Here is a 15489-nt window from a genome sequence, read left to right as displayed (position 1 = left end):
AACAGATTGCCTCCAAATGGAGATTTTTATATCATATACTCAACTCTGCATTACAAACAGCTGCCAATGCGGCAGCAGCAGCAGGTCTGCTGGACAAAACATATGATGAAGCAAAGAATATTCTTGATCGCATCTCGAAAAACCACAAAGATTGGCAAGAAATCGATCAAATAACAAAACCCAGAGAAGGAAATGCGAGTAATGGTGCCATCGCATCATCACAAAATCATATGAATGCGATGATAAACTTGTTGCAAGGCATCACAATAAATAATTCACGAACTTGAAATGGGCAAGTCAATGCGCTAGAGAAAACAAGCACCAGTTGTTTCGTATGTGAAGAATCGCATTCTTTTGAGGAATGCCCGTGAAATCCTCAATCAGTTTACTTTGTCAAAAACAATCCTTTTTCAAACACTTACAACCCGGGGTGGCAAAATCACCCTATTTTTTCTTGGAAGAACAACCAACAGTAAGACAATCAGCCTGTGGCTCAGAAAGAGGGACCGCCAGGGTTTTTCCATAAAACTAATGGACAACAACAAGCTAGTAGCTTTCAAACACCATCCCCATCATCCCTGGAAAACTTGTTGAAGCAATACATCGAAAAGAATGAAACAATCCTTCAAAACCAAGCTACATCCATCCGCAATTTGGAAATTCAAATAGGACAAATTGCAGGAGAGCTAAAGAACAAACCCCAAGGGATATTGCCTAGCTCAACCGAGCTTCCACACAATCCAGGGAATACAGGGAAAGAACACTGCCAAGCAATCACCCTAAGGAGTAAAAAAATGGCGATAGAAGTCAGAAAGGAGCCTCACAAGACCGAGTCAAAGGAGCAACCTATGATTGAATCAAAGAAACCTGTATCGCAGACTGAATCAAAGGAGTCCGAAACTAGGGAACCAGAAGATGCAATCACCACTAAGCCTCCAGACCATGAAACATTCAAAGTACAGCTACCTTCATTTCCTCAAAGACTGAAAAAGAAACATAACGATGAAAGCCAGTATCAGCACTTCTTGGAAATATTGAAACGATTGCACATCAATGTTCCATTCATAGAAGTTGTAAAGCAGATGCTAGTGTATGCGAAATTTTTTAAAGACATTGTCTCGAAGAAGAGGAGCACGTGAAGATTTGCCATGGTGGCATTGACACAAGGATCCAATACTATAATCCCACCAAAGATGCGCGACCTAGGTAGTTTCACAATACCCTGCTCAATAGGAGGAATCTATATTGGTCAAGCATTATGCGATCTTAGGGCAAGCATAAACTTAATGCCCCTTTCAATCTTCAAAAGATTGAATGTAGGACAGCTAACACCCACAATAGTGACTCTTCAACTCACCGATAGATCCTTGGTGCACCCTCAAGGGAAATTAAAGGATGTCTTGGTAACAATAGACCAATTCATTCTACCTACAGACTTCATTATCTTAGATTATGAGGCAGATAAAGATGTTCCAATCATATTGGGACAACCATTCTTGTCTACTGGCCATGCTCAAATAGATGTGCACAAGGGAGAAATCACAATGAGCATCAACGATAAAAAGCTCAAGTTCAATATTATCAAGGTAAGTTCCCAGATGAGGAAGGCTTATCAGATTCCGATGATGAACACACTTGCGCTAAAAATTGGGAGTCCGGGGAAGAGAATGAAGAAATAGAGGATGCGACAGAATCCATAGAGACTTGCCATGCAATAATAGAGATATTGAAGAATGAGGAAATGCTGATTTGGATGAAGAAAGAAAAGCACAGAAGCCCTCTTTAGAGCATTCACTTACACTAGAACTAAAAACTCTACAAACCCACTTGAAGTATGTATTTCTCGATCAAAATGAAACCTTACCAGTCATTATCATATCCTCTGCATTACTTGAAGAAAAAAAAATTGTGTTGCTCAGTGTTCTAAAGAAATAGAACCATAAGCAAGAAATAGAAACTTAGACATAAGTTCTATCGCTATTTACACATCCCATGCACCCTAGAAATAGGATATGATAGTATGCGGCCACCTTGTTTTTTTGTGCATCATGCATCATCGCATAGACAAGAATAGAGGCTTAGACATAAGTCCTATCGAATTTTTCGTATACATCGCATATGTCCTAGAAATAGGAATTATGGAATTTTCATTGAGAGATGACATGTTGTTGTTTGTGGGTAGCATGATCGCATAACTTGTATGTAATCTTAAGAAGTGTTAGCTAAACCCCTTCTCAACCCATTCACCGCATACTCATTGTAACTCTCGATTTCATCAACTCTTCGTTCGAACTCTGTCGCATAGGAAATATTCTTTTTCAAAACACCATCCAACTTATTTGTTTTTACCACCGCAAGAGAATCAAAATAGTTGTCACATATTTACTCAGTAGTCCCTGTATTCGACCTTGGAATTACCAAGAAACCTAGTGAGGCTTACACTTAGTCTTATTAGGAAAACTTGCATGTGCAATGCATAACACATCATCCAAGTCTTGTTACCTCATACCGTTCTTCTTCAAGTTTATGGTTGAATTATTTAATTTTTATATGATGTTTTGTATAGTTGAATCAGAATAATGTTGTTAATTTTCAATTGTATATCTTTGACTTTAATACCCAAAACATTTAAATTCAAGAGTGTTTAACATTTTACTTGGTTTCTAGGCATGATTGAAAAGAATATGAAAAAATGTATGAAAAGCATTGGAACATTTGTTGTTGGTATATGTGATTTATTTACTTTCTTTGCATCTATAAATGCATCTGGTAACTAATTTGCTATATTTTGAAAATTAATTATCTTCTAAATTTCAAGTTTATATTGATCTGTACGAGGATATAAATGAGACAATAACAATGTATTCCGTGTAATTTATTTTTGCAACTTCTTAATTCCTCCACCTAATGTTCGAAAATTTGTCTCATAAAAATGACAATTAGAAAATCGTGTAGTAAATATATTACCCGTCAAGAGTTCAAGATATTTAATCATTGATGGGGAATCATATTCAATATATATTTCTAACCTTCTTTGACAACTCATCTTAGTATTGTGGTGGAGTAATTGGAACATATACTGCACATAAAAAAAAAATTCAAATGGGAAATATCTGGCTCATGGTCATAAGTTAATTGTAATGGCAAGTACTTATGATATGATACTATCTAATTCGTACAAGTGACATTGCATGCAAAATAGCATGTCCCTATACAGATGTAGGAAGCTTAGCTCTCATTAACAATGGTCTAGAAATTAACTACAAACGTTTTATGAATGATTCTGCTAAACCATTTTGTTAATGAAATTGAGCTACAGGATGTTCAACAGTTATCCCAATTGACATATAATAATTATCAAAAGCTTGGGATGTAAATTCACCAATATTATCAAGTCGAATGGTCTTAATTTTATAATCAGAAAATTGTGCTCTTAACTTAATTATTTGGGTAAGTAATCTTGCAAATGCAAGATTTTGACTTGATAATAAGCACACATGTGACCATCCACTAGAGCATCTATTAATACCATTAGATATTTGAATGGTCCACTTGTGGGTTAATAGGTCCATATATATCACCATGAATTCGTTCTAAAAATGCAAGTGATTCAATCCACGTTTTAACTAGTGATGGTCTAATTATCAATTTTTCTTGAAAGCAAGCATTGAAGGAACTCATTTTAAGGAGATCCATGAGCAGAAGCGGATCGTCCAAATTCCATTTAGATTGAAAACACGAACTTATAGTAAACATACAGATTATCATTCTAAGTAAAATTACTGCATGCTTTTTAAACAAGAAATAGAGTTCAAGAGATTATACCTTTGAAGAACACTTCTTCTCGTAAAACCCTGGAACTCACACATAACTTGAACACGGCAACCTTGAAGACTTTCTTCGAGAATCTCACAAACCAAAAGAAAGACACCACCACTTGGAACCTTCAGTATACCCGGGGTGAGAACCCAGAAGTTGTGGGCTCTGACTATTTTAGTTAGGAGGAAGTTTGTGATTTGGAGGAGGAAGAAGATTGAAGAACTCCATTGCATAGCAAAATCTTCTCAATCGTGTAGTGTTAATGCCTATCGTATAGACTCTGCAATTTTGTGTAGTCTTATTTTATCGTATTGAAGAAAAGAAAAACTATTTTTCATTTTATTCCAATTGCCATAAAAACTTCATAACTACCCACTAAAGTGGTTGGAGAGAAAATAGAAGTATTATTGAAAATAATAAATAATATAAATAAATATGATTACCAACTTATCATATTATATTTATAACCTATAGTTTTAATATTACATCATATACAATATAAACTATAGTTCTTTTTCTTTATTTTATGACATTTAATATAAATCATATTTATATTAAATTTAACAACTATGAATCTCATTCATACAAAAATATATTTGAATCACATTCAAATATTTATTCCTCCAATTAAACTATAATGTATCAAATATATTATATCAATTATATCATATATAATTGAAATATAATTAAATTCCCTCTTATTGATTTGAACAATTCAAATTAAACCAGAAACTGATTCTCAACTAAATTCTTTTGAGTTACCAAGGGAACCTTATGGACCTATAGCTTGAAGCTCCAACGATACGTGAATAATGAATTAAATTTTTTGATTATATTATCCACCATCCGTTAACTGTTGGGTACTCCATTAAAGATCAAATATTACACTCTTCGCACTAGAGATATATTTCTGTGTCCATTGGATATAACCAATCAATAGTACGATGACCTTTCACAAATTGCTCGTAAGTACAGCTGAGTCAAATTACCATTTTTCCCCTGTAGTTACATCTAACTCCTTAAGTACCACTGATCCCTCTGATGAACAATAGATCATGGTTCTACTATGACTAAACCCCTCTCAAGCTAGGAGAGGGTGTAGCGCCACATTGTTTAAGACCCGGAATCAACCCTTAAGGGAGAAATTCATATACTTGCCCCTGCATCGAGGAAGGAGTGGATTCCATCTTGTGTAGTTGAGTTCCCAGCTCTCCAATAAGATGAATCCCTAAAATGGTAGGCTTGTTGAGTTGACGATCTGGCCACTCTCACCCATACAAATCAAAGGACCGCCGTCATAGGAAGAAGTTCACAACTCACTCAGGATTAAGGTCATGTTACCTATGGCCATCCTGGGAAAATGAAAGTCTCTATTATGAATGGTGTTATATAATGAGACTAAGCATTTCGTGGTCCGGTCTTATACAAACTCCTTTACAACGTTTGTAACATCTACAAAGCGGGCCATACTCGTAGTATCACCAAGATAATGTACTCAGCCTTATTCATATACTACAGACCATTTAGGTTATCACTTAAACATGATCCACATATATGTCTCCACATAATGTTACAACGATAACCTTTAGTTTATTGGTTTGTGGTTAATGCAACTAAAATATCACATATTTCACAGACAAAGTGAATAAAATATCAAATATTATTAATCACATAAAAGTTTGTTCATACAAGGTTTAGAAACTATAAAACCCTACGAAATTTAGGGCATCAATCTCAACAAGCATCACATGATAGTTCATTAGACTGATAATCTTCTGGCTCTTTAATGGGTATCCATTTGAATTTTCAATAATTCTTCTCATCATTATAGACCCTGGATGACCCAATCACTCATGCCAAATTGTAAATATGTCTGGATTCATGAACTTCAAGTTTATTATTGCATATGTTTCAATTACTCGTATATAAGTATAATATAATCCAGAAGATAAAGCAGACAATTCTTCCCATACACATTTTTAATTTGAGACAATAGATACATATATACATATTCCATATTATTCTTACTATCAGTCTAAATATGATAACCATTGCAACGTATATCTTTAAAACTAAGTAGATTTCCCTTTGATTAACTAGAGAACAATGCATTATCAATTTTAAATTTTGTTCATCTAGGCAAAATTAATATTTGTTTTTCCAACGTCTTCAACAAGGTTTGCAGAACATGATATCGTATTGACTTTTACTTCCAGCATTACAAGTTTAGAAAAATATTCTCTAGTTGTAAGTATTGTATGTGTAATTACATTGTCTGCCAGACATAGATCTTATTTACTCATTTTTTAGTTATCTAACACATGAAAATGATCCCAGTTTCTTCATTAAAAAAAATAATTACAATAAAAAAAACAACATTTGGAATATACAAATGTTAACATCTACTAAGAGGGAAAAAACATGGAGATGAAATAAAAAACATTAAATCTAGATATTTTCAAAGTTAAATGAAACACATAATATTCCATCAATTCCACCAATTTTCTCTTCAAGAGATTTAAAGAAGTCCGCCACATCCAAATTTTTCATATGAGATTGGTCAAATATATCATTATCCTGATATGCAAGATTTGCTTCCACATTTTATCTTTTTCCTTCAAGGATGCTTGATAGAAATCAAGCAAGTGTTTTGACTTACGATAGGTATGTGACCAATGCCCAATCATTCTACATCAAAAGCATTTATTTCAAACATTTTTTGAACTCTTATCTTGTGGAGATTTTCCTTTATGATCATCATTTTGTGTAGTTTTTTTTTTTTTTTTAATTTTGAATGATTAGAATGACCCCACGAAAATAATAGTTGTTTCTTCCTCTGTCACGGTCACGACCACGACCTCAACCACGATTATTATTAAAATTCACAGCATTCACTTCAGAGAATTGTGTCGTTCCGTTTGGTCGAAATTCATGATTTTTCATCAGTAACTCGTTATTTTGTATGGTCACAGAAGACATAAAAATAGATTAAAATATTGTTTAAAACCTTTCTCTCAATATTTTTTATGCAGGAGCCTATTCGAGACATAAAAGGTAGAAAATATTTTCCCTAACATATCAACATTAGTAATTTCCTCTCCTCATAACAATAGTTTCAAGTTAATTTTAAATAATACGGAGTTATAATCACTTGCCTCAAGTGCATCTACTCCTAACAAACTTTAGAAACTGTTTTTTTATGATCATACCTCTCTTTCAAATTTTTAAACAAGATACAGGGATATCGTAAGATACTCCATTTTCAATCCCTCGTGGAGATGATGACGAAGGGAAATCATAATTTTTGCTTTGTCCTGATTGGATATTGTATTTACTTCTTTAATAATCTCTCCACGATTCATAGCATCCAAGTGGATTTCGACATTAAACACCCATGACAAATAATTATTATCGTTAATATCATGGACGACAAATTCTAATTTTGTGAAATTTTTCATGGCAATACTATCATAAAATATTGTATTATATTAGAAATTTAATAGATATTAAATATGCAAAATAACATTGAATTTATTAATTAAAACGAAGATGGAAAACCCAACATACTTTTAAGACCTATCTTTAGCAAAGAAAACAACAGAAGCTCGTGCTGATAACATGTTGTGAATTTGAGGAGCAAAACGGGAACATGGATGCCAATAAAATATAATATTAAAATAAATAAATATTAAAATAAATTAAACATAATATCTATAATATATAAAATAAAATAACAAATTATGAATCTCTCCACTATCTCTAAACTTTTTGGAATTTACCCAATATGTATCTTACAAAATCAACCAAATGTCATTATTTATAGGTAATTTGGCAAGTTAAAAACGGATTACATGAACATTAAAAATGAATATTTACAAAACACATGGACAACAGTTTGGAAAATGGGGGTATGATACATGCTCAATAGACACTAAGCATGAGCATCTAATGGGCATCTATTTTCTATAATATCTATTACTATTTTTAAATAACAAATGAACAGGACAAATGAGTCCTTACAATGTTGGAGACGACCTGGAGGTGGATGGTCGATATGAAGGAAAATAAAAAATATAAAAATATATATTTTAAAAGATTAATAGTTTAAAAATTAAAAACAAATTTTAAAAATAGATGATAGGTAATTTTCACTTAGTAATTAAGGAAAAAACTAATGGATGGATCAAGAATGCTATTAAATACAAACTTTGAAGGTAAAAATGTTGAATTTGAGAACTCAATGATATAAATACAACCTACATGCAAACCTTATATCGAAGAAAATTTTCAAAATAGCTTGAAGGAGACTAGAGGGAAAATGAGCAAGTTTTGTATAAACTAAATTTAGAAAACTATGATATGGGTTCCATCAAATCTAAGGATCGAATTATAATTGGATTCATACTTACATTTTGTAACGATTTGACTCCCTAAAATTTATACTAGGTCGTTACTATATGCATATGTACATTACAAATCGACACTTTTTCATAATTTGGTAAAAACCAAATAAATACTATAAAATGAATAACTTTATTAAAAGTAAATAACTAAAATTCATTTAACAGGGTACCCTTGAAAAAATAGAAGAAAATTAAAATGTTACTAAAAAATGTCATCCAAACATCAAAAGTGCAAAAAAATGAAAATTTTCTAAATTCAACAACTGACTAAGTTTAAAATCATGAAAACATAGAAAAAAAAACATTAGCAGAAGCATTTGATTGGTCCTAATAGCACGATCATGGATTCTGCCTGTCAAAGAATTAGTATAAAATACTCAATAAGTAACTCCACTACTAGGGTCAGGCTAAGCATTTATATCCAATAAATGCAACATTCTCTAATGATTAGTTTAACCTGGCCTACTGTAGATGAGACGTATCCATAAACCTCTGGTGAAATCTCGAAAAAGATCACTAACCTCTGATGAAGTCTCGAAGGAGATCATTAACCTCTGGTGAAGTCTCGAAGAAAATCACAACCTCTAGTAAATCTCGAAGGAGTCACAAACTTCTGGTCAATCCTGAATGAGACACAAACCTCTGGTGAATAACGGAAGGAAATACAAACCTTAGTGAATCCAGAAGGAAACACGAACCTCTAGTGAATCCCAAAGAAAACACAAAGGTGAATTCCAAAGGAAATACAAACCTCTGGTGGGTACATGACTATGGTTAGAGGCAACTGTCAGTAACTTAAATATCATGCATCATTAATCAGAGTCCCACACATAAGAATATAAAATAAAGTTCATATATCCTCATACATGTCATACAAGATCAAGATCATACTCATACATTCTAATAAAATATCTTGTAAAACAAGATCATACTTATATAAATAACATATATCATATATATCTAAAATGAGCTCACATATCCTTTCTAATCAGGAATCTTGATTGATACAGTCTTAATGCATCAAAATTATCTTTAAATCCTATCGCCGGACACAAAGACGATTCCAGGAGTAAGATTATTTACCTCATAGTTTAAGCTCAATCAAACAAATTTATTCTTCTTTACCTAAAACAAATCTTGAATTGAGCCCTAAAGTAAAAAAACAAAATTCAATTCCAATCAAGTGTATAACCCAAATCATGAATTCACCTCCAACGCACTTAAAACACTTACCCTAAGTGTCCACTTAATCTAAAAGTTCTCTTGAGCTTCGAATCCAAAATCTAACCTAGGCATAAACCAAATTAAAGGGTTTAAAAACAAATAAAAACTCTAATCACTAATTAAACCTATGTCAACCAAATGGGTATTCACAAAGTAACAATATCTCAAACTAACTCACCAAACTTTACAATTTTCACGGAAATTGGTTTCAAACTTCATGGGCAACGCCTCAAAATCATCCAAATCTTGGATCTATAAATCCAAACATGATGGGTTTATATCAAATTAATCCCAAAACTAAGTGGCATTCAAAAAAAACGTACAAAAACCACCCATATTCACGATTTAAGATTCAAGAACTTACCTAACACCTAGTGAAATTTGGCAGCCAAAACAAAGGCAAGACCGACGAAAATTGTGGTTGTTCGAACAGATTCGACGAAGATCTCTTCTGGCGGAGACCGGCGGCACGAGCTTGGCGTCGGAGGACAACACTGGAGTTGAAGACTGCATGCGGCAAGCTGTAAAGCCCATATTTTTGGTATCGGGGCTTGCAGTGGCTACTGATGAAGGACAAACTAAAATCTGCGACTACAAGGACGTGACTGACGGTGAGAGTGACATGGGAATGGCACCTGGAAGGCAGATAGTGGCTGGATGAAAGTAAGAGGCGGCGCGTGGCTTTGAGCTCCAGTGGCGGCGTGACTCGGCTCGTCGGAATGAAGAAGAAGAGTTTAGTGCTCGCGACCTAAGGCTGGTTGAAGACCGTGACGGGGGAGACTTTCCTTTAGCTGAGAAAGAAAACGCACGAGGGGGTCCTGGCGGTTGCGCATGCGAGAGAAGGGGAGAGAGATCTTTTTTATTTTTTTTTCTTTCTTTTAACTTTTAACCTAAAGCCCTAATATATATAATATACACACGTATTTTTCCTTTTCTTTTTAAAAAAACCATCTTCCCACCCAAAACAAAATTAATTCCCTCCAAAATCCCAAATCTCCAAATCCATTAAATCCAATATTCTTTAAAATAAATCAATTCTTGCAATTAACTCCAAACTAAGAAATAAGTTCTCCAAAATTCCAAATCAAAATTAAAAAAAAAAAAGTGAATTAAATTCAAACTCTCCTTAAATCAAATTTAAATTCCAAATCTTACATTGAAAAAAAATTTTAAAATTGAATTATCCTTGAACAATAATTCAATTAAAAATTTTCAAAATAACCCCCTAAATATTTGGATTAATCAGATTAAGAAAAGAAATAGTAGATGACTCGTTACTAGTAATTGTTTATTGTTTACCGAAACGAGTGGATCCTAAAGCTAAGGGTAATAGCGCCAATTAAGGAAGAAAGGAAGATTAAAAATAGACTGAGAATCAAATGGGCTTGGTCGGCCTCATTTAAGTCGAGGCTAAGGCAGAGCCACTAAGGCAGGTCCATTGGTCGAAAACCCAAAAGGCCAAAACCGCAAGAAAGAGCCACGTAGACTTGACCTGATGAAGAATCCTAAAAGAATAAGGAAGAGATGATTAGAAAAGGGAGAATAAATCTTGAAAACACCGTTCGAGTACCCCTGACCAAAAAATTTAAAATAAATATCAATTAAACAAATTAACAAATGAAATAAAGGAATATCCATAATTTTCTTTTTAGAGAAAAAACGCTAAACTCCTAAGTCAAACCCTATCAGATGAAACCTAAGTGCGGAAGTGACAACGTATCCAAATGGCCAAGGTCACGGATCGCTATTGTCATTCATCGATCTATCTCTACCTTTACCTAAAAATCATGAAAGGAAAAGGATGAGTATATAAGTATACTCAGTAAGTAACCCACTACTGGGCCCACTCAGTGATCTATTAACCTTCCCATCGGGACTCGAGTGCATAATAGCATCGTAGGCATAGGCATAGGCATAGGCGTAGGTATAGGCATAGGCATAAGTATAAGGGGCGAACCCGAAGGCATGCTTTCATAAGTAGTGACCCCGGAAGGCACAATCATAAACATAATTGATGAACCTAAGGGAACACCATACGTACGTATAAGGTGGCCTGATGGCTCATAACATACGATGTGCATAGCCCGATTGAAGTGCTAACAGTCACTAATAGTCTCAGATAGGCATAAGCGTACAATCAAGTCTTAAATCATGCTTAGGTTTCATAATAGGTTCACAATTTATCATATAGGCAATCAAGTCATATAGGCATAGGCAGAAGTATAGACAATGCTTGATCGTTTAGAAGAAGTGCATGATCGTGTAGGAAATAGGCAGCGATCGTATAGACGATCATTTAGTAAATCGCTCAGGCGCTAGACGATCGTTTAGAAAAACTTAGGCGATCAAAGTGGCGCACGTGTATACGATCATGAAACAACTTTGTGCTATCGTATAGACTCTCGATTAGCTAAGCGATAGGCAGTATACACTTTTCTTAAGCGAATGACGATATATTTGCAAAACGAAAACTATTTTCATTTTATTCTTCAGTTACAAAAACTGAATTAAACCTCCCACTAACAAACGATTACGGAGGAAATGTCGGGCCAAATATCCCATAATTTTCCAATTAAATATAATAAATATAATTATATTATATTCATTAACCTATAGTTTAATATCACACATAAACCATAGTGTTTCCTCCTCCACTAGATATAAATCATATTTATATCCATTTTCCTCCAATTAATGTATCTCATACATAAAGTTAATCATATCATATATAATTAACCAGTTCAATCATATCATATATAATCGAACTCCCTCTTTTCAATTTGAATACTTCAAACTGACCCAAAAACTTATTCTCAACTTGAATCTATTAAGCTATGATGACATGCAGAAATGCATGTCATCTTAGGCCTTTTACTTAGAATTATAAAGGTTGTTAAGCAGAATATGCGGCAATTGTGCTAGGAATTCATGAGAAAATGAGTTTGCGTCGATCAGCATGATGAATCTCGGCTAACCCGTTATTATGCGTTATTATGCGTTCAATGTTCTATTTTTGTAGCTAATACAGGAAGTGGACGCAAACGCAGAAACCAAACCACCACATAGACGACCGCATGCATAGAAACACTCCATCACAAAGCCGAACGCGTCGATCAATGCATGGATGTTGCGGTAATCAGCCGTATGCGTCCATCGCATGGGAGTTGCGCTCGTCAAGCAATTGCGGTCATCGTGTAGAATTGTGGTATTAAGAGAATGCGGTCATTGAATGATTGCGTCTATGCGATAACGCATACTAATGGGATCAATGCAAGGTTGGTGGAATGAACGTATCAATGCATCTACCTCAAGAAAATCCAAAGATGATGTAGACATTTCACCTACCACGCCGTTAGCTACACAGTTTCAGAAAAGGACTAACGCGCCGAATATCAGAATCAGAACAGTCCACTTCAATGATCCAAGCTCTATAAATAGAAGCCGATGAGTAGACATTCAATTAGTCCGGGGATTACCCCTGCAACCCAGGGTTTTCCCTGCTATCCAGACAAAATGCGTGAGAAGACGCTTGAGAGTTCTTCACCTCCTTCATCCATTCCGAGTGACAACCGGAGCCTTCGACCGGAGCTAGATCTCGGGAGAGTCAGCTCTACCGCCCATCCATGGAACCACTGACAGCCTTAATGCACATCCACTGGAAGTAAGTCTTTGTTTCCAACCGGTCATTCTATTTTTCTTTCTTTTCTTATATTGCATTGTATGACATTTTGTGGTTAAGGAATTAATACAATTTGTTTTCAATGCATTCCTTTGTTTCCTTCAGCTCCATCTCCGTCTTCTTTGCTTAGCATATTTACTTTCATTGCAACACTTAGTGAGATTTCTTGGGTATTGCATACTTATTCATGTAGATTAGGGATATGAAGCATGTAGCAAACTACCGAGAGGTGTGCGTTGTGCGAGTATGTGAGAAAACCTTATTTTCTTAGTGTGAAGCTGCGGTAACGCATGTCTATAGGCTAACGCATTACTTGTCTACGAGTAAAGAAAGTAACAACCAACTGCCCGGGAGGGTAAGTAGTTGGACGCATTAAGCAATGTAAGTCGTTGTTCACTAGGAATAGGAATAATCTTACGTTAGCCAAGTTCATGCGGTTACCTTGTCTTGTGTATGTGTCCACTGCACCTTTAGAACTACTCGGGAGAGAGTCTAAAGAAAGAACCTGACTTGAGAGAGCTAGGTTAGAATCGATGCTCGGGAGGGCTAGATTAGGTTTGCATAAGCAATAATGGGGAACTTAGGAATAAGCTCCGTTTGCTAGCACACAACATATGCACCCTACGGATAGGATATTGCATCCGTCTAGGAAGTAGGATAAGGTGTTATGCGGCAACTATGTTTATGCGGCGAAAGCTAGTGAGCGGGTTATGGAAGTCAGGCAGGCATAGGCTTCTCGGCACTATCGCAGATACACCGCATACGTCCTAGAGTTAGGTTCACGTGTGTGTAGCATGATTGCATGGCTTGCGTTGACTAAGGTTGCCCTTACGATCATTCTTAAGTATTGCAATGAAAGCATCTCTGCATTTTATCTATTTTCCCATTCATTTGTTTCATGTCAAGTGTTGTCGTATCTCTACCTCTCATGCATATTCTCATTACGTTGTCTATTAGATTGGAGTAGAAGTAGGATTAAATTAGCCACCCCCCTTCCATTCTTTTATTTAAATCGTCGCATGCACATCACTGCATGCACATCACCGCATTCATTTTGCCACAAGTCACTGAGTTCGACCTCGGATCATCCGAGAAACTTGCGTTCGCATTATACTTGGCGTGAGCGCAAGAAAACTTGTGACAGGACACATGGTCATCGCATACATTAGTCAACGCATGACTATCGATGCATGACTATCAACGTATATCTTAAGAACATGCATCGCATATTGCATCCACGGGATTTTAGTTGTTGAATAATTTGACTTCTAATTTCCCACCACCAAGCTACAAAGGGGACCTTCCGGACCAATGACTCGAAGCTCCAATGGTACGGAATAGTTGACTAAACTCTTTAGCTACAAGATCCGCCATCTGTTAACTGTCAGGCATTCCACTAAAGACCGACACTTGAACTCTTCTTACCACATACATATTTCTGTGTCCATCGGATATAACCCATCAACAGTACGATAACCCTTCACAGATGCTCATAAGTACAACTGAACCAACTTACCATTTTGCCTCTATAGTTACATCTAACTTCTTAGGTACCATTGATCCCTCTAATGAACAATACAACATAGTCCTACTATATGTGGACATCTCTCGGGCCATGAGAAGGTGTGTGGCACCACATCGTTCAAGCCCCGAGATCAACCCTTAAGGGAGAAATCTATCTACTTACCCCTACTTCGGGGAAGGAATGAATTCCATCTTGTGTAGCTGAATTCCCAGCTATCAAATCAGAAAAATCCCCAAAGTGGTAGGTTTGAGTCGGCAATCAGGCCAATTGCACCCATTCAAATCAAAGGACAGCCCTCAAAGGTAGAAGTTCTCAACTCACTCAGGATTGAGGTCCTGTTACCTATGGTCATCCTAGTGATGTGAAGTCTCTATCATGAACGACGTTATATAACGAGATGTTAACACTTCTTGGTCAGGTCTTATACAAACTCTTTGTATAAGACATCCCCGCTCGTATATCTCCACATGAATGATTAGGATCAGACCATCTGTAATAAGTCACAACACTTGTAACTATTCTACAAAGCGGGTCGCATTCGTAGTGTTACCAGAATAAGGTTTCCCTCCTATATCCATATAGTATAGATCATTTTGGTTATAATTTAAGACATGATCCACTTGTATGTCTCCACATACATGCTTAAGTTACATAATGACAACCAGGGATTTTAGTTTATTGGTTTTTGGTAAAGAAAATAAAACATCCAATGTTCAAAGATAAAAGTGAAGAAAATATCATATATTATACATCACAAACGTTTGTTCAAAACTGTGTATACAAACTATAGGACACGAAAGTTTAGGGCATCATCTCCAACACTTTCGTCCCTGAAAGTT

At 35.3% G+C, this 15489-nt stretch overlaps 1 protein-coding gene and 1 long non-coding RNA gene across 2 annotated transcripts; one reads left to right on the top strand and one right to left on the bottom strand.

Annotated features, from left to right (window-relative positions):
- The first annotated feature begins 1148 nt into the window (after positions 1-1148).
- On the top strand, positions 1149-1679 carry LOC120090871 (uncharacterized). The gene has a single exon (XM_039048571.1). It carries the CDS (start codon positions 1149-1151, stop codon positions 1677-1679), a length of 531 nt encoding a protein of 176 aa, XP_038904499.1.
- A 5818-nt stretch (positions 1680-7497) lies between these two features.
- On the bottom strand, positions 7498-10321 carry LOC150032962 (uncharacterized). Its single transcript, XR_016524762.1, has 2 exons — positions 9811-10321; positions 7498-8845 (listed from the first exon to the last, which is right to left on the bottom strand). It is a non-coding gene; the product is annotated as an uncharacterized LOC150032962 (long non-coding RNA).
- Between the last annotated feature and the right edge of the window lie 5168 nt (positions 10322-15489).

This window comes from Benincasa hispida, chromosome 11, assembly GCF_027475165.1.
Source record: "Benincasa hispida cultivar pf3 chromosome 11, pf3_genome.v1.1, whole genome shotgun sequence".
In the NCBI taxonomy this organism is placed as follows: Eukaryota; Viridiplantae; Streptophyta; class Magnoliopsida; order Cucurbitales; family Cucurbitaceae; genus Benincasa; species Benincasa hispida.
Note: the sequence above shows the minus strand (reverse complement) of the source record. Positions and strands in the feature narration are given on the sequence as shown.

Bases quoted from the DNA above. Each gene is read 5' to 3' on its own strand.
- LOC120090871 (XM_039048571.1), top strand. From the start codon at position 1,149: ATGGTGGCATTGACACAAGGATCCAATACTATAATCCCACCAAAGATG.